This window comes from Balaenoptera borealis (genome assembly GCF_965194805.1).
Source record: "Balaenoptera borealis genome assembly, chromosome: 10".
NCBI classification, from domain to species: Eukaryota; Metazoa; Chordata; class Mammalia; order Artiodactyla; family Balaenopteridae; genus Balaenoptera; species Balaenoptera borealis.
In genome coordinates, this window is record NC_138874.1 from 89,001,988 (window position 1) to 89,025,552 (window position 23,565).

At 40.4% G+C, this 23,565-nt stretch overlaps 1 protein-coding gene and 1 long non-coding RNA gene across 8 annotated transcripts in view; one reads left to right on the forward strand and one right to left on the reverse strand.

Annotated features, from left to right (window-relative positions):
- LOC309636102 overlaps positions 1–7,996 on the forward strand; it is a 35,250-nt gene extending 27,254 nt beyond the window's left edge. Inside the window, exon 3 of the long non-coding RNA XR_014249230.1 lies at positions 7,724–7,996. This is a non-coding gene — a long non-coding RNA (uncharacterized lncRNA). The remainder of the gene's footprint in view (positions 1–7,723) is intronic.
- Positions 1–23,565, reverse strand: part of HPSE2 (heparanase 2 (inactive)) — a gene marked incomplete at its 5' end in the record, with an annotated part of 614,795 nt that overhangs the window by 14,715 nt on the left and 576,515 nt on the right. For 5 of the 7 annotated variants that reach the window (XM_082408107.1, XM_082408111.1, XM_082408113.1 and 2 more), the window contains 2 exons: positions 5,802–5,948; positions 12,864–13,009. In XM_082408107.1, coding sequence (XP_082264233.1) covers positions 5,802–5,948; positions 12,864–13,009 — 293 coding nt within the window. Of the gene's footprint in view, positions 1–4,220; positions 5,671–5,801; positions 5,949–12,863; positions 13,010–23,565 lie in introns of those variants that run through there. The other 2 variants (XM_082408108.1, XM_082408112.1) reach the window with 2 other exon arrangements.

Genomic DNA, 23,565 nt, shown 5'->3' on the forward strand with positions numbered 1-23,565 from the left:
TAGCTCTTGAAGGTCAGGTGATGACGTGGCCTGGCATTAGGACAATCAAGAGACATTCTGATCTGAAACATCACATTAAACTTTATGTTCAGACTTTTTTCCTAATTTGTCTACTTGGGTTTCCCGAGTTCTTATTAATTATGGGACCACGATTCATTAAGAATTTAGCCAGATTAATTGCCACTGAAAGTTAGAGTACTGAAGAGGAAGAGTTATGTCTGGCACAAAGTAGGATCTCAATCAAGTTGATGAATGGATGAAGATACATACTCTCCAGTTTCCCTGGGAATCCTCCCATGACAGCATCTTTCCCTCTGAGGGTGGGCTCCATTAGGTTTAGGGGATCTGGCAGTGTCTGTGTGCATGGTGTCAGAATACAAAATGCTGAGATTGATTTTTAGAGACCTCAAGTTAAACCAACTTACAGGCACTCCTGGTATTTAATAATCCTTTTGTTTGAGAAGAGCATAGAAGAAACAGAAGGGAATTCCCTGATTTTGCTGAGAAAAAAAATGGTTTTCCCTAAAATTCTGTGATTGGGAAATGGAATCTTAGAAGCAGCTCAAAGAAGAACTTTTACAGAGGATCTGAAATTAGGACTTGTGAAGAAAAGTTAATGGAAAAGGGATGAGTTAGCCTAAAGGAGAGAAAACTGGTGGGTCACCTAATACTTTTCAAATATATTCATAATGTATCATGAATACATAATACATTGTATTCTTAAGCCTAAGATGAAATGAACTCAGACAGTATCATGACAGAGCTCGGCTATACATAATGTATATTTTTCAATATCATTATAATTTTACATTACTGGACTCTTAGGGTAGCACAGTGTTGAAGAAAGTGCAGTGGACTCGGGGTCAGGAGAACTGGATGCTAGGTACTTTCTAGCTCTGTCACTTAATAGTTGTGTGACTCTTGAATGAGTCACTTAGTGCCTTAAAATTCAGTTTCTTCAACTCTAAAATGCTTCATGGTGCTGTTTATTATATATAAAGTCCCAGCCACAGGCACGGTCGGCCCCAGCGTTCCTATAAAATTAAATGTTCAGACAGGATTGAAACTGTGGGCACTCCTTCCCTAGAGGTCTTTAGATATAGAGCATCTTCTGGTCCAGATGTCCTAGCCACAGACTGTCTGAGGGCAGGGGAGTGAACCAGACCTCCTCCAAGCATTATTCCACCCCAGGATGCATCAGTGCATCAGAATAGAAGAGCCAGTGTGATGAAAGTTGTTTCCTTCTTTTCCAATTTTTGGATCGTTTCCCCTCCAAATGGAATTGAATATGACACATAGGGAAGAATGCTGGGATCTGATGAGACACCTGCTTCTGGTTTGACTTTCCCCTACAAAGTGAGTCTTCCTGTTTTTTGATGTAAATTGCCTTGTTTGACCCAACTTTATGTTGCTTCTCTGTTTGCTGAAAGACATTGGAGATATTTATGTCTTGGGTAGAGATGATTCCCTAAAGGACAATGTTCATTGATTTGTGATCACGTGAGGCATTGGGCAGATTCTCTCGTAGACGGTAGAGCTGCCCCAAAGGTGCTCTTAGACTTACCTAGAAGGGGAAATATTACTGTCTTAGGTGTGAATGGTTAGTGTTTCCCCCAGAAAGGTGAGAAAGCAGTGAAAATGACAGGGGAGGGACCTACAGCTGGAGATTTTTTGGAAGAGAACTAGCCTGGTATAACTACCACTTTCTCTTGTAGCACCAGTTTCTTTGTGTGGCTTTTTGGTGGCTTGAAGAAGCTACTTTTCTGGTGACCATAGAGACAATAGGCTCCAAAAGTGAAGTGGGTGTGGGGGGAGGGAAATGGAAGAGAATAATAGAATTTCAGAGTTTGATGGGAAGCAGTAATCTTTCACCTCAACCTCCCACTGAGTAAGGAATCTTAGAGCACCTCTGAGGTGGCCATGGCCACTCATTCCTTGATTAATAGTCTACCTCCTGAGAAAGCCTGTCCTGTCCTCAGTTAAGCCAGGCATGCCTTTGGAAAATGAGCTCGTTTTGTGGTGGAATCTTTCTCTTTTAAATTGTAGTCCCGGTTTCTGACATTTTAGAGGATCCTGGGCCAAATCTGTTTTCTTTCACTTAGCAGCCCTTTGAATATCTGAAGAAAGTCCTGACAACTTACCTTATTTTTCTTGTCTAAATTAAATCTCCCCATTTTCTTCAGCCATCTTTGAAGAATATATATTCCAGACACAGAATACCCTTCTCTGGTACACACTGCAGTTTTCTAAAAGTTTCCCTTCTTCTGTCCCATAGGGTATAGGGCACCCACCTTCTGTCTGGTTCCCAGAGTGAGAACTATCTCTTACATAAAGAGTTGACACTTGAGTGGTGGGTCTTATGACTGGTTCACTCACTGATATCAGAAACAGGAACCTTCACTGTGGACCTGGATGTCTGGACTATGCCTGATGAGTGGCCTCAAAGGTGCTTCCTGTACAATACCTAACATCCCTGAGCCCCAAGTTCACGTGCAGCTACCCTTTCAGAGATCTGAACTACTTCCAACCCTGATGGCAATTCTAAGAGAAAGAGAATTACCCCATGTTCTCTACCCATCAAAAATTTTGCCGGTATCTCCCTAATCTTAAAACCCCAGGCCAAAAGGCCCACCTGGTGGCTTGAATGGCACACTGATCTGCTTTATAGCCTCTTCCTGGTTCCTAAAGACAGAAGCAGTTACAGGTTCCCAGAGCTTTCCATCCTCTTCTGAACTGACATGGCTTCAGGCTACAGCAAGGAATTAGCAGGCACAGAACACAGAATCTGGCCCCAGAGGTTTATAAAAGAGAGAAGGAGACACCAAAGGCTGAAATCACTTCCTAGCACTTCCTTTCATCCTTTCCTGCAGATTCTGCTGCACCAAAACCACACTCTTCCTGTGAGACCCCCATCCCAGAACCATGGAGGGCTCCTGCTCTTACTGGCAGTTACTGAGCGGGAGAGTGGGATGTGCCACTGAGCACGTGCACGGCAGCCCCTGTGCGGCAGCTTACGGTCAGAGACGGCTCAGCACGTTCTCTCTAGAACGAGAGAGGTGTGGAATCAGCAGTAGTTCACAGGAAGAGGAGCAGGCTTGGAGAAGTGAGTGAAGGGCCCAGAGTTCCACAGTGAAGTACTGGCAGGAATAGGGCTGGAATCCAGTTCTGTTGACTTCTAATCCAAAACTCTCTTTAATACAATATATGTAAAATCATATGTGTGTGTCTGTATTTATACTTCTATATGTATGTGTATGCATGGATGTGTGAAATTTTCATTTGTAGAAGGCTTCATTTCACCCATATGCTCTAATTTGATTCTCACAATAACCCCACTTGACAGGTAAGGGAGCTGAGGTCACACAGGTAAATGGTAGCAGCTGGATTCATATCCAGGCTTCCGGGTTCCAGCTCCCTCCTCTTCTAATTGCATCACATTGCTATATGATTTCAGTGGGTGTTACCAAATTCCTCTTCAGGACCCCTGTGGAATGAAATTCTCTTTTTCCCTGTCCTTCTCTGACGTTGTCAACAAAGCCAGAACATAGCTCCTCACCAAGATGGTGACAAGGTTAGATGCATGAGAGCATAATTGGAAATGCAGCATATCGGTAAGCCAGTGAGAGTCACTTCAGTCACTCTAAAGAACACGTATAAGCAGGACAGGGGCCAAGGTGTGGCCAGGTTCAAATATCAGAGCTGTGATCCTGGAGGCAGGGACATAGAGTTGGGTAAATAGGGTTAGAGGCCTGTGCCCTTGGTTGATGGAGAAACAAGCTCATAAAATGGTGCCACCCTGGACCATCATTTCCTCACATTTCATGGTTTTGCATTTATGCAGTTCTTATGTCTTCTTATCATAATCTTAACAAATGTCTTATCCACACATTATCTTAAAAGTCTGAGAAGATGCCACTTTTGAAGAACATTCTTAGAGCAGTTGTTCCCCTCTTCATCCCCAACCAGCTAGAGTTCTGAGTTGAGGAAAAGGAAGGCAATGGGCATTTACTGAGCATTTACTATGTGTCAGGAACTTTACGTAGATGACTTCATTTACTTCTCTTCACAGGAGAAGTTTTACAGTTGAAGAAACTGAGGCTCATAGAGATGATGTAACTTGCCTCAGGACACAGCCAGCAAGTGGTAGAGCTGGGACTGACACCTCAGCCTATTAGACTAAGGCATTTGGTCGGTTCCTGCCACGTGGCACACGTGGTCTTCCTGACGTTGGGCAGGCTCAGCTCCTAATATCTTGGGCTCTAGAGGACCCTGAGCTGTCACAGTCACTGCTGAGGAGTCAGTCCCTTTGCCAGACATGACTTTGGGAGTCATTACTGAATGGCAGTGGGAGACTTAAACATACGGGCCTCAGAAGATCAGACCAGGATGAGAATTTTAGAGCCGGAAGGGACCTTACCAAATATATAGCAACTCTTGAATTTTGCAGATGAGGAAACTGAGGCCTAGGGGTTAGGATTAAAGGATTTGCCCAGGTTATTTAGTGAACCAGAACCGAGTCTCCTGCCTAGAATGAAGACCAGGAACTCAGCACACCAGTCATGAACTACTGGGAAATGGAGAGAGGGGATAAAATGCTCACGGGAGTTCTGCTGGGATAGATAGGATTGAGGGGAAAGAAAAGTGGGAGCAATGTACTTATAGCCAGAAAAAAGATCCAGTATGTGAAACAAGACTGAATACAGATCTAGCGTGGGCTAAAGAGGCTAAGTGACTTCCCAGATTGTGTTTTGTTCCCATTGCATACAGTTGGAAACCAAATGCAAGCCACCAAGGTTGCAGTGAAACAGCAAACAATTATAGCGCAAATAGTTGTGGGCAGCTGTGGGAACACAAGCCACCTGCTCCAAGTTTATAGCTTTGTTAAACTTGGTAAACATTAAAAATGGAATGGGAGCGCTCCCAGTTTGTACAGCATCCCATACCCTTCCTGGGAGGTCTTCCTCCAGGATGGGGTGGCTGAGAGCTGCTTTCTGTGTTGCCAAGTCTCTAGAAGAGACTGAGGGAGGTAGAGTATCACAGAATCATACACTTACAGAGTTTGAAGAGACTACAGAGCCCCCAGAATATAATTTCTCTCCTAATATTCAGATAAGGAAACTGAGTTCCAGAGAGGTGATGTGCCCAAAGCTATAAAGTTAGGGGCAGAACTGACTCTTTTTTTATTCTTACAGTGATTTTATTTTATTTATTTCTCCAGGGTTTTATTTACATTTATTTTTTATTAAATTAAAAATTAATCCAAATTAACCCCAAATTAAATATTTTAATTAAATCCAAATTTTTAATTCATTAGAACTGACTCCTGATCTCTGAACTTCTGATCCTTTGTCCAGCGCTCCTTCCTTTAAGCCCCACAAGGTTTGTAGATGGAGACAAACAGGGAGTTACAGCATTACAGAATGTTACAGCTGGAATGGATGTGGTTCTTAACTACCACTGTTTTTGGTTGTCACATGACTGGGGGGCTATTAGCATTTAATGGGTAGGGACCAAGGATGCTAAATAGCTTAAACTGTGATCATCCTGCATAATGAAGAATCCTGTGGTCCAGAATCCAAGAGTGCCCTTGTTGAGATATATTTTGTCCATCGTTTGACTTCATGGTTGGGGACTCTAAGCCTAGAGACAGGGAGGGGCTTGACCAGGGTCCTAAAGGGAGTAAGCAGTCCCTGAGTGAATTAGCAGCAGCCTTGGTGCCCTCAGCAAAGCGGCACTCCAGCTCCCTCCACACCCAGCTCCTGCTGCACTCGCTCCTAAGCTATTTCCGGCTCGGCACTTACTTGGACTTCAGGCCCTCCTGTCCATAGGGCTGCAGTAGGTACTGGTGCACAAGCTTGTCCCTGAGAGTCCCAGCCAACTTAATTTTCTTTCTTGATCGGTGCAAGTTGATGATAAAAAGTGTAATGGACCCTCGAACATAGTTGTGGCTGATATCCAGAGAGAGAGAGAGAGAGGGAAAGATGGAAACACAGTGGTCTGTTAGATGCTTCTAGATCATTTATAGGCTTCACGAAATAGGACTACCCCAGGAAAGGGCACTTATTTTATGGTTCTTGGCCATCCTAGCCCTTCAAAGACAGGAAGGCCTTGTTACTGTGGTGTCCTGCAAAGAAGATACCCACTTCCCAGCACACCCCTTTTGTTTTTGTTTAAATGTATTGCAATAATTTTAGAAAACAAAATATCTTTTTCTGAATATGGAAGTAAAATATGCTGATTGGAAAAAAAAAAGGAAAAATATAGAGAAACACAAAGAAGAAAAAGAAAAATCCCCCATAATCCAAGTGTCTTAAGATATGATACCATTTTGGTAGACACCCTTCCAGTATTTTTTAGTTTATTAATTCAACAAATATTTACTGAGTTCTTTGACACATACATATATATTTCTCAGTTTTTACATAATTGGGATCACATTGTTCACCAGTTTTTTTAGTTTGTGAACATCTTAAACCTGCTGCCATGTTATTGTTATTATATATTCTTCACTTATAAAAGAATATTAAGTTCTTCAATCATAGAAATTTATTTAACTAGGCTCCTCCTTTGGGGACTTATGTTGTTTTTAATTTTTTGCCATTATAAATTATGTGATGCAGGACTTCATTTATATAAACTTTTTGCACTTCATGATTATTTCTGATGGATAAAGTGCTGGAAGTTGGAAACACTAGGTCAAAGGGAATGCAGTGTATGATTCCTCACCAGATCTTCTGGTTCATACCCAGTTGGTGCCGCTCTCTGTGGGAAGATTTTTTTGTCCCTGCTCTGTTGAACACTGGAGTGATCACACGATTGGCTTTGGTCAATGCAGGATGGGTGGACGTGTTAAAACCTCTGGGGCAGAGGCTTTAGTAAGCAGCCCATATTTTGCCATGTCTCTTTTCCCTCTGCCAGAAGACTGACAATGTTCTTGACAGAGGCTGCTCTATTGATCTGCATCCTGGGATGAGGACGATGTGGAGCAGAGCTACAGCTGAGCCATGACAGACAAGTAGTGAAAGAGAAATACATTTTCTTATTGAAAGCCATGGAGATTTGGAGGTCCTTCGTTATCAGAGCATAACCTCATCTATCCTGACTAATATACACATTTTGATAATATTGATGTTATCTAGAAAGCTTGTATCAGTTTGCTCTGATCACCTATGTATGAGAGCACCCATATCCTCATACCCCTAAGAACATTGGATATTAACCTTTTACAATATCTTTCTCAACCTGAGAGGTGATAATGGGATTTTAATGTCGTATTAATTTGTATTTTTAAAAAATTCACACTGAGGCACAGTATTTTTTTTCATTTGCCTCTTTGCCATTTCATTTCTTCTTTTGTAAACTGACTGTTCATGCCCTTTGCCCATTTTTCTGTTGATGTATAAAAACTATTTACTTAAGATAGTGATCCTTTGTTTGCATGTATACTGCAAAATTTTTCCCAGTTTTCTTTGACTGATTCAGTTTGTTTGCATTGTATTCTGATATATAAAAGTTCAAAACTTCTAGGCAGTCAAATTTATTGACCTTTTTGATTTCTACTTTTGCTGCTTTACCTACCCCATGATTATATAACTATTCACTGTTTTGGAATCCTTTTAAACCAGCACAGGACGTTCAGGAGCCTGAGAGAAGTACATGCCTACATGCAAGAGCCTTTTAGCATGTATCAACAAGACTATAATGATTTCCTTCTCTCCTGTAGGAAAAAAGACTTTGTTTCTAAGGGGTCCCTTAGGGCCCCATCTGGATGGGTTAACGAGAGGAAACAGAAAAAATGGCCCCATCCTGCTTTCAAAGGAGAAGTTCAGAGCAACTCTAAGTCAACTGTGCTCACAGGAAAATATCATTCTCTGCAGAAACAGCACACCTCAGCCTCTGGGTCACTCATCTATGCCTCTAAATGTGCTAATTAAGAGTTGAGTGACCAAGGGCCAGTCATTGTGATCACTTGGATTAAAAAAAAATACAGAATACAGTTTCCAGGTCTCATTTAATCCATTTGTGATTGGGGTCTGGGAATCGATATTAAAAAAAAATCTTTCCAGGATATTTGGCAGATGAGTTTGGTTTGGGAACCACTTGCCTGGAGCAATCCATTAAGGTTATGAGAAGAATTCCCAGAGTATCCCCTTTCGGCTGTGTGTCCAATGAGTTTTCTTGCATCTGTAGGAGGGTACATTATTGCATTCAAGGTTTTTTGGATACCTGAATTGATATTCTGATAAATTATTAAATGACTCTTCTATTTGGTCCCTCCTCCTCTGGTCCTTCTTCTCAATCCCCTGAAGCATGTGAACTAGCTTTTGGAGCCAATGAGTTAGGTCAGAAGAGAATGCCAATTTATTTGCGCAGACTTGTGTCATCAGAGATCTGAAGAAAGATGCTGCTAGCCGATGTTAGCATTTACCAACATTAAAGAACACCAACTATATTCCATAGGTGGGCTTTAAGCTTAGCTTAGCTGTGTGCAAAACTGAGGAAGACATCATTAACTACAGGCACTGCGGGCTTCAGCGTGTGAGCAAAAGCAGGCATGCGTGAGTACCAATTTTCACAGACTGTGGTAAAGCCTTCTGCTAACTCCCATCAAACAACCTTCTCAAAGGCTAGCAGCAGAGGCGGACAGAGCTGCGTGTTTGCATTTAGGAGTTTCTCCTCTGCAGAGCTGGGGCAGAATGAGCCCTTAGAGATTGCAGAGGAGAAGGGAGGGATGTGGGGAAGTGGTGGGTGGGAGGGAGACCTGAAATCACACCATTGATTCAGGGAAAGCTATCTTTTCAAGCTGCTTGGCGGTGGTCTGATTTCCATTTACACAGTTCCACTGGGGGAGACAAGCCAGTACTGAAAGCCAGCCCAGACACCAAACTTGCAGAGGCTCTCACAGAGCTCACGGAGCCTCCTCAGGTAGGAACTGGCATTGAAGACCCCCTCGGCCACCCCTTTCCCTGCTTGGCTGATGGGCAAGGACATTAAGCAGAGGCCTTTGGCTGTGAAGACACATCCTTGGCTGGGGAATGGAGCACCAACCTGAAAGTACTATGTTGAGAATCCAGATTCCTGAAGAATGTACATTCTCTGCCGACAGAAAAATAATCTTGGAGGACTATCTGTTCCCTAAGGAAATGGGGTCTTACTGAAGGTGTGGACTGGAGGCAAGTGCCGACCTTCTGATGTCATCAAGTCCAGGGGGCTTTTGCTTCTCGTAGTTAATGCCCCTTCTGTCTGGTAGAACATCTGTCTTGTTCCATGTCTCCCTCATGGTGAGACTTTGTCACCAGCAGAGAATGCATGTATCTGGAGTTCATCTTTCTGCTGTTCTTTTGCTGCCTGCCATCCCTGTGTTGCCATGTGGGAGGGGGAGGAAGTGAGTCAGGAGCGGGGACGGGGACTGGAGTATCTTGGATAGAAGAGGCGAGGGTGTCCTATGGGGAGGGGCATCTTGACTTACAGATGAAAAACACTCCCTGTTCTAGAAGTGTCTCTGGTGAAGCTGGGAGACTAGGAAAGGGAAGGGAGGGTGATGCTTTGAAATCCGTGGCCATTTCCAGTGAAAGTCTATGTGTTTGGAAACTGTGTTGGTCCATTGTCTCCAAATCTAATTCAAAGTTCTTGGGTTCGGTAAAAGTCAGGCTATGTTTTGCCAAACATCTTTTTCCCTAATTTCAAAGCCCCTGTGTATTTTAAGGGAAATTTAATCCACATGTTTCTGATTCATTTACACTTAACTCATCAAAATATTGTTTTGTAAGAGCTATTTGATGTCCAAGAAGCCTCAGGAACCTTTTTATGAGTCTTTAAAAAAACTTCTTCTGAGAAACAGCAAGTTGTGCTTTGCCAATAATAAACGAACTTGAACCCCAAAAGGCTCAATTTTGCTTCAGTATCCACCAGGCTCCAGTTGGTTCTGAACTTGGCTAAGGACCTCAGCTCCTCCCAGAAACATACATTGTGTTAGCAGAATGGTTTAGAAAAAGGTTTCCTAGTCAAAACTTACTCGTTCTCTGAATAAGAAGACTTAGGGTGAGAACTGCTATGCTGCCAGTGTCCTAATTTGTTGGCTCTAGAACAGAAAGCAGAAAAGCACCTGCTAGTGTTGGTATGAGTATCTACCTTTTATCCTAAATCAGTCATAAAAGACAATGCTCTACTAGGTCAGAAATGACCCACAGTGTAAGAGATGCCATGAGAGGGAGTGCGATATTCAAGTAGAGGTTCATGACTGTCAGGGAGATTGTAAAGGGCATTTCTGTGTTATATAGGACACCAGGCCAAAGATCTCTAAGGGTTCTTTCCAAATGTAAAAATCTTTACATTATTAATGTTGCTACTTGCCTATACGTGTGATACCATAGAACCTTTGGAATTTAATACGATAATACAAATGTGAATATCTGGCAAGATGCTTGGCACGTAGCAAGTGTTCAATACAGACTGGAGTGCAGGAGTTATTTTAAAAGACCCCTTCTTTGGTTTATTCTACTGGTAAACTTATACTTTTTCACCCAGTTCCCTGTTCTGACCAAGGATATATATTTTCAGAGTATTGGTCAAGACTGGACAGCGTGAAGCTAATATGACCACTCTGGGACATTTCTGTGACCTTGGCCTCTTAGGCCACAAATAAACTAAGTGAACCAGGAGTGCTCCCTCGTGACTGTTGTGGAGGATGAGGGGGCACAGACAGGGCACGTGGCTTCCCACAGAGAAGGAGCAGAGACACTTCTATCTTTGTGCCCACCTATCTAAGGCACCGGACACCCACTGACATGGAGAAGATCTGCAAACTCAGCCAGCTCAGCGTATCCACTGTGGGCTTTCTTCTCTAATAGGAACAAAAAGACCTTCACTCCAGTAACCACTAAGGTCATCTGTGGAATAGATTAGTAAAATCATTTCTTTCTTTTATGTAACAGGGAGAAAGAGGGATGGAACTGACAGAAGCACAGTGGCACCGTTTCCCCAGAGAGGTTCTGGAGTGACTTCCCATAGAAAGCAGAGGAGACCTGGTGATGGAGAGAGAATATTGAATGCAATGAATGATTTGATACTAGTGAATGGCAGAATTCTTAACCATTCCACCACACCCCTTCCTTCTGGCCAGTGTGGTAACAGCAAAGGGAAAGAGAGCTAGAACTGTAAATCATCAGTGATGTCTTGATGCCCTATTCCTGCATTCATTCACTCGCCCATTCATCAAACATTCACTGAGACCTTCCTCAGGCCAGTCACTCTATTGGACACCAAGAATACAAAAATGCATGAGGCACTGGCCCTGAGGGCATGGTATATTCAGAATATTAGTGACAACTTCCCACAAGAATGTCAAAGAACGTCAGGATGAACACTGGGATGAAACAATGTGAGGAGACCTCTGTGAAGACCCTCAAATTCTGCTAAGCCCATGGCTTGGCTACTGACATTTTCCCCTGTGTCCTCAGACCTGTAGTATAAAGGGCACATACTGATGTGCTTCCCAAAAGAGACAAAAGGTGCCAAGAGTAATTTTTCTCTCTTGAAGCTGGGGGTCCACCTTTTGGGTGGTTACCTCAAGGCCAGGGTGGAGACAAGGAATACAATGTTTCCTTGTGTGGTGATCAGATAACTCCAGCCAAGGCCATAAAGCAGTCACTCTCTGTCAGGTATTGGATTGAGCTTCCTGTTGAGCAAAAGGGACGTTGAAAGCCTCTGGCCTCTGCCCAAACCAGCCTCCGCTCATCCACAATAGGCACTTGTATCTACAGACAAGACAACTGGCCCCTGACCCCGCTATGCTCAGAGTGATTCTTTGAAAAATCTTATCATGATAAATTAACTGGCTTGGCTCCTCTGTCATCAAGGAAGGGGAAGGAGCGTCTGTTGTAACCTGACCACTGGAGCTCTTTGTGCCTCCACTACCCGTGATCAGCTCCTGACAGGCTCACAGGAATGAAGATCTGGCTGGAGGCACTTGCTTCCTTCTCCCTCACTCCCACTCCACACAAGGTTTCTCTGCAGGAAGAGAAAAGTTCTTACTTCCAGAGCTGCCTACTCTGTTCCTTAAATAGAAAGTGATGTAAGAAAGTCATATTTGGTCTGATGGGTTTTGCTTTAGGCTCAGTTTTAAGTTTTTACCTTATGAACCTCACGTTTTAAAATATTTTATCTGCCAAACTTTATTTATTTACTAATTATTTTTCCTATTTTTTAAAAGACAACTCTGACAACCAGAGCTTCAGATGAAAAAGAGGATAATCATACCTGTTACCGTGCTGATTGTTTAAAGTCCGGCCCCCTAAAAAAAGGAAGCCTAGATTTTATTTAACCTTTAAAATAGCTGAAAAGGTTTTCCAAATACTGAAATAGCTCTAAAGCTGGCCTGACTACTTTTGGGCACTCTCAGCTTGGGATGCGCTGGTATATGGTTAGGTTTCTAGTGGTATAGCTCTCGAAAATGCATCTTAGAGATGTAGACTTATTTCCTCAAGCTCGCCTGGTGTATCTTAGGAACAGATTTTATATCTCTAGCCTTGGTTCAGGCATAGGCATACAAATAAGCCTCCTGGACATTACATCAACTGGCTGAGAGAAAATGCTCAGTAAAAATTTGTTGGATGAAGAAGTAAATGAACAAATGGCATGTATTTTTATGAACATTTTATGAATAAATCCTCTAAGTGTGAGAAAGGGGGTTTACTTGGAGAAAAAGCTGTTTATCAGAAATCATTTGAAACCTGCGAAGAGCAGGTAAAGTGAATCCAGAAGTGGTTTTCAATAAGTCTTGAAGGGGTCCCATGTATGAAATTCTCAAAGGGGCCTGAAGCTCCCCAGGGGTGGCTTTCTGTGCCCTCTCTCTGCAGACTTACTTGTGGTGGTTTGTGCAGTGAGCATAAATCCTTAGTTTGTCCCGGATCACTCGGCCTGGCCGTGGCTTCCGCTGGAGCCCAGCCACATGCACAGCCAAGACTTTGGGGCCAATCAGGCGCTTGTAAAGGAGAGAGAGCCAGTAGTCCTGAGGAGAATAGAGAGGCAGAGAGTCAGAGATAGACACACATTCGGGTGTTCTGAGTAAACATACAAACACGCAGGCCAGAATCCACTTCTTACCAGGAGTATGGTGAATCAGGACCAGCGAGACCCTAACCCTGTAAGTATGGTCACCCCAATGAAGCGCTCATCTTCGGTTCATAATGAAGTGGGCATTATCTAAAGTGGCCTTTGCAACTGGCCAAATGAGGAAATGTCAGTGGGGTGAACCCCGAGTGGCATACAAAGCAAATGAATCAGTTTTTCACATATAAAAGACCAACCAGCTGGGCCTTGAATTTTCAACTTTCTTTTCCTATGACTTTACTTTCATACTGGTTTATGACTTCTGTTTCGTTATAGAATGGAAGATTTCCAATCTTTAGGATTGCCACCAATGTGAGAATCCAACATATCATCCTCCAAATATTGTCACTCTTAATGTGGTGGGAGGAGGATGAAGTTCCTCCAGACAGGAGACCAGAGTCCTGATTCCAGAGGCGAAAATACAAACAGAAGAATGTCTGCAAACCATGGTGCTAATTCTTGGTCATCCTCAATAATTCTAAACTAAAAACAATGTGGTGCTTTTAAACATTCCAGTGTCCATTTGTAACTGATTAATAAATACTCAATCTGTAATCCACACAGGTGTTTGAACTTACAAATGCCTATTTACCACCACCTTAATTTCTACTGTATTTGCTATTATCATGTTTTATTTTTATATTGGATACAAAACATATTTTGTATTTGCTCTTAAATCCTATTATGGGGTAATGACTTCAGTGTTTATAACTCACCATGTAAATAGGGCCTCCTAATTTGTTTAGGAGCTTCCCCCCTCCCCCCATTTCTGGAATTCAGTGAACATACTCTCCAGTGCAGGCATGCTATTCAAGATCTTAAAGACATCAATCATGTCTTCTCAGCCTTCATCTTTTAATAATCTTTTTTTTTTTTTTTTTCCCTTTTGTGGTCATCTATAACATCAGCTGCTTAAAAATGTCTGGTGAATTGAATAAATCAGAACAAAGTCCCAGAGCTCATTTGTCGCCAGAATAGCTCCAAATCTGCTCTGAGCACTAAGCCTTGCCCATTTACCTTAATTAACTTTAAGTGGACTTAGGATGGCTGTTAAATATGGTTTCCTTATATTTAAAATGGCAAATATTTCATTATTGTCAATCATATAGATAAAAAAAAATTCATTGCTCTTACTTGACTACAATTTCTGTGTCTTTGATTTGAAGTAATCTTTGTGAAGAGATTATCACAGTCACAGTATTTGCAATGGGATGTCCACCTTTTTCTCATTGATTTGTAACATATCTTTTAATATTAGTGGTAAGAATCCTTTGGAATATTTATGAAACAAATATTCTGTCCAAATTTGTAGTTTGCTTTTTATCACTTTTAATGATTTTTTTGACATGAAGAATTTCAAAAATTTTTATAGAAAAATATATCAATCTTTTTCTTTTGATTTCTTCCTTTTCTTTTATTCTTAGAAAGTCCTTCCTCACACAAGGGTAAGATCAATCTTCACTGATGTTTTTTCTAGTTCTTTTTATATTATCATTTAAAAATTTAAACTTCTAATTCACTGAAAAATATTTTGGTGTATGGTACTAACTTTACTATTGTCTAAATTATCTACTAGTTGTTGTAGCATCATAAAGTGAATAACCTATCCCTAAACACATCTTTATCACAAACTAAAATTTATACATATGAAATATAAATGTTTATATTATATAATATTATACATTATCATGTCTGTCATTATCTAATATATAATATACTGTATATACTATATTGTATTATAATGTATATTGTATATATTATACAATATATGATATGGTATAATGTGTATATATATTATAATACATATATACTATATATACATATACAGATATATAATACATACACACATATATACAATATAATATACATTGTGATATATAATATAAATGATATATAATATTATATAACATATATATGTGTATTATATAACATATATTTAAAATCATGTTATATGTAACATATATAAATATATGCATATGTCATATATAATAGTTTATGATATGTATATCATGATACATATACTGATAAGAAATGTTATATATAATTCTGTGTCTGGATTTTCTATTCTCTTCCACTGAACTCTCTATTTTAAAAAAATCAGTTTCACATCATTTTCATTATTATAGTTAGCATTTAATATCTAGAGATTCAAGTTCATTTCATTATAATTCTCCTTTCTTTGTTCAGATGTTCCTTAATTAGTCATATTCATTTATTTTTCCAAATAAATTCTGAAATTATTTTTTTGCAGCAGTTGTTGCAGAGAAGTTTGAAGCTCGCATGAATTCTTTTCTATGTTTGGTTAGCCTGTTTGTTTTCTATCTTTTGTGTCCTGCGAGGATGCTTATAGGAGTCATGTTTTATCCTTGATATTTGAATTTTTACAAGGACTGTGTCAATTTGAGTTTCTGCATTAATTTGCCTGTATTTGGGGACTACTTTTAATCAGAAAGACTAAGCCCTTCCTTCAACCCGTGAGAATTTTCTTTAAATATAGCTTCAAGTTCTTATGTATATGTTTTCCATATACAGGAGAATATATGTAACTTAATGACAGTTCTGAAGCATATGAAAACCCACCATCCATCTTAAAAGCTACCATAATACCCACACTGTTGCATTTAGTTATGTGAGTCTTCCTTTTCTCATTTTTATGTTTTTCATTCCCTTCCTTCATAGTTTAGTTTTATCCATATATATATATTTGCTCCTAAGCAATATATTATTTAATTTGTTAGCTTTATAAAAGTGGTATCACGCTGTATGTAGTTTTCTTTGACTTACCTTTTTCACTTAACATTATGCTTCAACGATTCATCCAGGTAGTTGCGTGTACTTACAGTTTATTCATTTTCAATATTGTATGATACTCCATTGTGTAAAAATACTACAATTTATTTATCCATTATTCGCTGATAGATATTTGAGTTGTGTCCAGATTTTTGCTATTATGAACAATGTGTCTTTGAACATTCTTGTTCCTGTTTCCTAAGACCCAGGTGAAGAAATCTGGAGAAGCATTACTCCAATTGTGATTGGAAACCAGCAGTGCCTCATCACCTGGTGCTTCTTAGGAATGCAAATTCACGGACTTTATCCTAGATGTACTGAATCAGAATCTCCAGGGGTGAGGCCCCCAAATTGTGTGGCTCTCTAGGTGATTCGGCTGCTTGTCAAAGTTAGAGAAGCACGGTTCTATAGTACAAACTGTAGTACTGGAATTGCTGGGTTACACGCAGGTATAAAAATATTCAGGTTTACAGGATAATGCCAAACTGTTTTCCAAAGTGATTCCAATTATTCCAACTTACACTTCCTCCAGCAGTGTCTGTATGAGTTCCCTGTGATCCACATCCTTGCTAACACCTGTTATTTTCAGACTTCTTAATTTTTGCCAATCTAGTGGGCATAAAATATCTATTTCTTTTTGTGTTGTTTAAGAAGTCCTTCCTCATGTCTAGTTCATAAAGATATTTTATGCTTTCTTTTAAAACTTTTAGAGTTTTTTCTTTCATAGTTAAGTCTTTAATCAAAGTAGAATGTAGATTCCCCTCAGGGGAATCTAGGATTTGGGTTGGTAAGTCAGTTGACGGTAGGTTAAAGCCAAAGTGAATGTGAAATTTGCACCTTTACTTAGCTCCGTGCACCACTTTCAGACTCCTCTCTCACCCTTATTCTTTTCTCAGTTCTCTATTTAGCCTACCTCTTTTTAAAAAAAACTCCACTTTCCCTCTCTCACTGTCCTTATCTGTCCCTCATGTAAACCAGCAGAATCAAATTATATTTCCTTCCTCCCTCCCTTTCTCCTTTCTTTTATTTTGCTATGAATATGTGCCATTTATATAATCACAAATAAAATTAAACAAATGGAATAATTCCTGAATATCTCTTAAGGCAATGACATGAAAATGCAGAAAAAATTATCTTTATGCATAGATGAGATAGGAAAAAAATAAAGAATGCACATATATATCTAACAACATCAACAACAACAAAAAGACAGTGCATGAAAGATGCAATAGAAAGAGAACTTTTCAAACAATAACAGTCATAAAGAAAGAAGGCAAATATAATAGCTTTTCATGTCAACAATAAAAAAATCCAAAGCAAGGAATGCATTGCAATTTTCAAGGGACAAAGAGAGACCCAAACAAACATTCTTTAAGTGTATCAGACATGAGAAGAGGTTGAAGAAAAATAGAGTCCATTTATTAGTAGGAGAGGGAAAACTAATAACAGATGACACTAAAAAGACAGAGGTTTTAAATCTTTTCTTTTTCTTTAGTATTTGTCAGAAAGTCAATTGTGGTCTGAAAGCTGGAAAACGCAGTATATAGAGTAAGTTCAACCAAAATAAATGGGAAAAAAGAAAGAAACTGACAGAGGGTTGCAGAATTTACTGGATTAATCACTGAACCATGTGTTCCTCAAGGTCTAAGACTACTAACTCATTCCTAAAGCCCATGCCTAGTAGAGTGCCTGGCTTATAGGAGGTGCTAGAATTCAATTATGGAATGTGTACTATGTTTAAGGCTTCATGCTAGGCATTAGGAACATAGTGGTGAATAAGACAAATACAGTTCTTGCCATCATGAAGTTTATATTCTTATCAAGAATATAAATTAATTTCAACAGAACTAATGGTAATGGAGAAATCTATGAGACTGTATAGTATCATACATGTGACCCAGTCTGGGCGGGGTGTATGGTCAGGGAAGGAGTCTTGTTGCCAGAACCTGCGTGGACCTCAACCTGGAGTCTGGCTTCCTGGGAGTGGACTGCAGCTTTGGAGTGTGCACCACTAGGCTGGAAAGGTGGCAAGGGGCAGCTGCTGATGGAAATGTGATCAGGGCTTGGGCTTGCGGCCTGGGTGGTCCACACTGCATGACCATGAGAACCGTGGTGCTACACTACAGAACTAGGAGTGGGAAGGGGTGCTGGGTTGTGGCCTTAGGCTCTGACCACCCATGTGAGGCCTGCGAATACATCTTCCATTCTACAAGCATTTTCTGAGCACATATTAGTGGCATGCAGATATTCTGCTCAGCCCAAGTGATACTAAGATGAACAGGACATCTTCCTGTCCTCAAGGAACCTAGGGGTCAAGATACATGTAAGCAATTCTCTGTAAAACTAGGCTGACTAAAGTAAACACCACATAAGTGGGAACCACTCATAGAACTTAGGGAATTCAGAAGACAAAACAATTATTTATGACCAAGGGATTCCGGGAAGACTTCACAGAGAAACAAAAGTGGAGAATTAATTTGCTTAGAGTTGAAAGATATATATTCAAATCCTGGAAAGTTATTTATTATCTCTAAATCTCAGTTTCCGTGGCTTCCCTGGTGGCGCAGTGGTTGAGAATCCGCCTGCCTGGTCTGGGAAGATCCCAGGTGACGCGGAGCAACTAAGCCCGTGTGCTACAGCTACTGAGCCTGTGCTCTAGAGCCCGTGAGCCACAACTACTGAGCCCATGTGCCACAACTACTGAAGCCCACGCACCGAGAGCCTGGGCTCCACAATGAGAGAAGCCTGCGCTGAGAAGCCACCGCAATGAGAACACTGCAACAAAGAGTAGCCCCTGCTACAAATAATGCAATTTCGTTTCTTTTTATGGCTGAGTAATATTCCATTGTATATATGTGCCACACCTTCTTTATCCATTCATCTGTCGATGGACACTGAGGTTGCTTCCATGTCCTGGCTATTGTAAACAGAGCTGCAATGAGCATTGTGGTACATGACTATATATACTACCAAATGTAAAACTGATAGCTAGTGGAAAGCAGCCGCATAGCACAGGGAGATCAGCTCGGTGGCTTTGTGACCACCTAGAGGGGTGGAATAGGGAGGGTGGGAGGGAGGGAGATGCAAGAGGGAAGAGATATGGGGATGTGTGTATATGTATAGCTGATTCACTTTGTTATAAAGCAGAAACTAACACACCATTGTAAAGCAATTATACTCCAATAAAGATGTTAAAAAAAAAAAAAGAGTAGCCCCCGCTCGCCACAACTAGAGAAAGCCCGCGCACAGCAACAAAGACCCAATGCAGCCAAAAATAAATAAATAAAACAGATACAACATTAAAGAAATAAAAAACGTTTAAAATAAAATAAAATAAAACTCAGTTTCCTCATAGGGATTTAATGAGATAATACACCTGGAAATATCTATTAGTGCCTGATATATCGAAATATTTAATAAACGTTGCTTCTTCTTCTCTTTATTCCTTGAAAGATGTTTTTTAGCCTCATGAAAATAGTTGTATTCTAGTATGTACACAATTATGCTCTAAGTTGCCCTGAAAACATAAATATAACTCGTGTGTGTACGTGTGTGTGTGCACGTGTTGGGAAGGTTAAGGATGGTTGGAAGGAAACTCCTTGAGATCAGGGCTTACTTTTGCATATCTGGTGCCTGTGAACATAGATATTGGTACTCAGTAAATATTTGATTGAATGAATGATCAAATCAAGATTCACCTCCTGAAACTGATGGGAGGTCTTTCAGGGCTGAATGGTAGTGAAATGATAACTTCGCAAGGTTCAAAGGTCATGGTTTTCCTGAGCACTGATAGGCGTTGCTGCAGGTGCCTAAACTTGTTTAATCTCAATATTTTCTGTTTCTGGGAAGTGTACATGCACTGAAGTGTGACAGCCAAATGACAAATATTTTTCCATCGTGGAGCCTCTTGCTTGACTTCCAAAGTCACAAAAACATAGCTCTAGTAGGCACGAGGCTACCCCAGTAGCCACTCTTTATCTAGATAGCTGACCTTAGAGAGCCAAGAACAAGTGAAGTGGAACATCCCCATGGAGTTTTGCTCTAGATGTGGCGGTGGGCCAGAGCTCACGCGTAAGGGAAAGAACCCCGCTGCTCCAACTTCCTCCACGGAGGGGGAGCTGCAGGGCAGATCTAGAAAGTTTCCATGTGACTGAAGCATCTTTGGAAATAATACTAAAAGCTACAATTTTCCCTGCTGCCCTCTCTAGAGGGAATGAAATCCCCTCCAATCCATTTTTTGACCACCTTACTTAAAACTGCCAAATGGCTCCCCATTGCTTGCAGGCTAGAGACAGTGGCTAAAACCAGTGGTTCTACCATGAATTGGTCCCTTACCACCTTTCTCTACTTGGCCTTTTATCCTCAAGGACATTGATTTTTTTTTTTTTTTAAACATCTTTATTGAAGTATAATTGCCTTACAATGGTGTGTTAGCTTCTGCTTTATAACAAAGTTAATCAGTTATACATATACAATATGTTCCCATATCTCTTCCCTCTTGCATCTCCCTCCCTCCCACCCTCCCCATCCCACCCCTCTAGGTGGTCACAAAGCACCGAGCTGATCTCCCTGTGCTATGCGGCTGCTTCCCACTAGCTATCTATTTTACATTTGGTAGTGTATATATGTCCATGACACTCTCTCACCCTGTCACATCTCACCCCACCCCCTCCCCATATCCTCAAGTCCATTCTCTAGTAGGTCTGTGTCTTTATTCCCGTCTTGCCACTAGGTTCTTCATGGCTTTTTTTCCCCTTAGATTCCGTATATATGTGTTAGCATACTGTATTTGTTTTTCTCTTTCTGACTTACTTCACTCTGTATGACAGACTCTAACTCCATCCACCTCATTACAAATACCTCCATTTCATTTCTTTTTATGGCTGAGTAATATTCCATTGTATATATGTGCCACATCTTCTTTATCCATTCATCTGTCGATGGACATTTAGGTTGCTTCCATGAAGGACATTGATTTTTTTTATCCCTTCCCCCATGGACAGGGCCTTCCTGTTTCTCTAATTATCTCCCATTCCTATCCCGCACACCCCTCCCCAACATGCGTGGGTGCACACACACACAAAATTTGTTAACTCTTAGCTCAGATGTTAACTCTAGGGTCACTTTTCCAGGGAAGTCTTCCTGGACCACATTTCTGTTATGTGTCCTCAGAAAACAATTTCTTTCCCTTAGGACACTTGATTCAGTTTATATTTACACATTTATTACTAGGATTTTCTGATTCATGTGTGTCTTATTTTCTAGACTATGAATTCAATGATGATAGGACTGTGTTTTCTCACAGCTGCCTAATATAGCACCTAGAACCTGAACACCTATAAGGGTGCTCAATAAACAGTTGGAACTAGAAGGGCCTGAAGGTACCCATATCCCCCAGTCTGGTCCCCTGCCCCTTGCTTCTCTTAGCCAGTCTTATCTACAACTGGACTTCAGGTAATGTGTTCTGAAACAAATTACAGAGTTTTTCTGTACTCAGCCCCATCAATCCCAGACCTGAGCAAGGGTGGGAGGAAGCACTGGCTCAGCTGGGGTTCCGTGGTGCACAGTAGTAGTAGTGAGAAATTTCTAGCCCAATCCAGTGGGGATGATGCCCAAACCAGAGAACTGAGTGGAATGGAGAATCAGGAAGCCTCCAACCTAGAAATGCAGCCCAGAAGGTCATCATACAAGGGGCACCAGAAGCACTGAATATAAAATCAGAATTCTAGGCATGCTGCAAGTGAAGGAAATCACAAGCTTGCACAAAGAATTATACAGGCCTGCCTTCACCTGCTCATTGAGACAAGATAGGTGATGTTGTCTGGGTTCAAAATGGCTGAGGCAAAACTGATAAGTTTGTTATAAAAATGCCAAACTACATGCTTTTAATGAGAGTTACTTTTGGTAAAAATGCAATTGAACTATTCTTGCTTATCTTGAATAGTCCAGTCATGAAGTTTAGCATATCAGTGAAACATTTCCCAGAGTTTAGTATCAAGAATGATTTGCCAAATGGTATAGCCACTGTGGAAAACAGTTTGACAGTTCCTCAAAGAGTTAAGCATAGAATTACCCTAACACAGAAATTCCATTCCTAGGTATACAGGTACATACCCCAAAGAATTTAAAACAGGTACTCAAACAGAAACTTGTATGTGAATGTTCATTACAACATTATTCACAAAAGCCAAAAGGTGGAAACAACCCAAGTGTTCATCAACAGAAGAATGGATAAACAAAATGTGGTATATCCATATAATGGAATATTATTTAGTCATAGAAAGGAATGAAGTTCTGATGCATGCTGCAACATGGATGAACCTTGAAAACATGCTAAGTGAAGGACCAGACATAAAAGGACAAATATTGTATGGTTCCACTTATACAAAATATCTAGAATAGGTAAATTCATGATACGGAAAGCAGAATAGAGGCTACCAGAATCTGGGGGGAAGGTGAGAATGGAGAGTTATTGCTTAATGGGTTCAGAGTGATGAAAAATTTTGGGAATAGACATGGGAGATGATTGCATGACATTGTGACTGTACTTAATGCCACTGAATTGTATACTTCAAAATGGTTAAATCAGCAAATTTTATGTTATATATATTTTACCACAATAAAAAAAAAGAAAAAGAAAGGATGAATTGCCAGAAGTAATCCTTCTTGAGAATAACCTGGTAATATGCATCAAAAGCCTCAAATTGCTGTATACCCTTTGACCTAACAATTCCACTTCTCGTAACTTATTCCAAAGAAATAATCATAGATATGTGCAAAGATTTATCAGTAAGATGGTTGTAGTAGTTGTTGGTTTTGTGCCTTAATATCAATTCTTCCTCCTTTTGATTACAGCATCTGGATTTTCTTTTAGGATATGGTTCAGCCATGATTGTATACTGTTTATCAAGTTTCCCTGATCTTCCTTGAGGAGAGTAAGTGATCATATTAGGCCAGTTGGACTTTCTTTCCAGGGAATCTGGAAACTGAATGGGATGGCCAAGCATATTAAGAGCGGCTGGACTGGATTTACTCTATGGAGTGGCAACTTGAGGGGACTGAATGTTCATTGGTGCTGCCACCTGGATTCTTCATTGCCCTGAATCCTAGCCTTTCCAAGCTGGGTGCTTCAGCTTTTCAACAACCCCATTTCTTCTCTGCTTAAGTTCCCTAGATTCCTTCTCTCCCTTTTTTTCTTATGACCAAAGAATCTTAATTGGTTCCATGATCATCACAGCATTATTTTTACTGGGGAAAAAGCTTCAAAACAATTAAATGTTCAATAAATAAATTACTGGATAAGCAAATTGTGGTGGATCCAACTATGGATAGTTTTCAGTTACTAGAAATTCTATTTTAGAAGCATATTTAATGATGTCAAAAGATGTTCATTATAGTGTGTAGAAAAAGAATAGACTCTAAAATAGGGTGATCTTATTTTTGAGGGGAAATAAGTGTCTCTGTGCAATTAAACTTGAAGGATATACACCTAAATGAAAACAGTAGTTATCTCTGAGTACTACTCCTTTCCTTCTTCCAGTTCCTTGAAAGGCCTATTCTCCCACACCTCTGGGCCTTTAGCAATACCGTTCCCTTTGTCTAGGGTACTTCTTCCGCCCATGCCCTGCCTAGCCAACTCCTTCTCATTCTTTGGGTTTCGGCCTA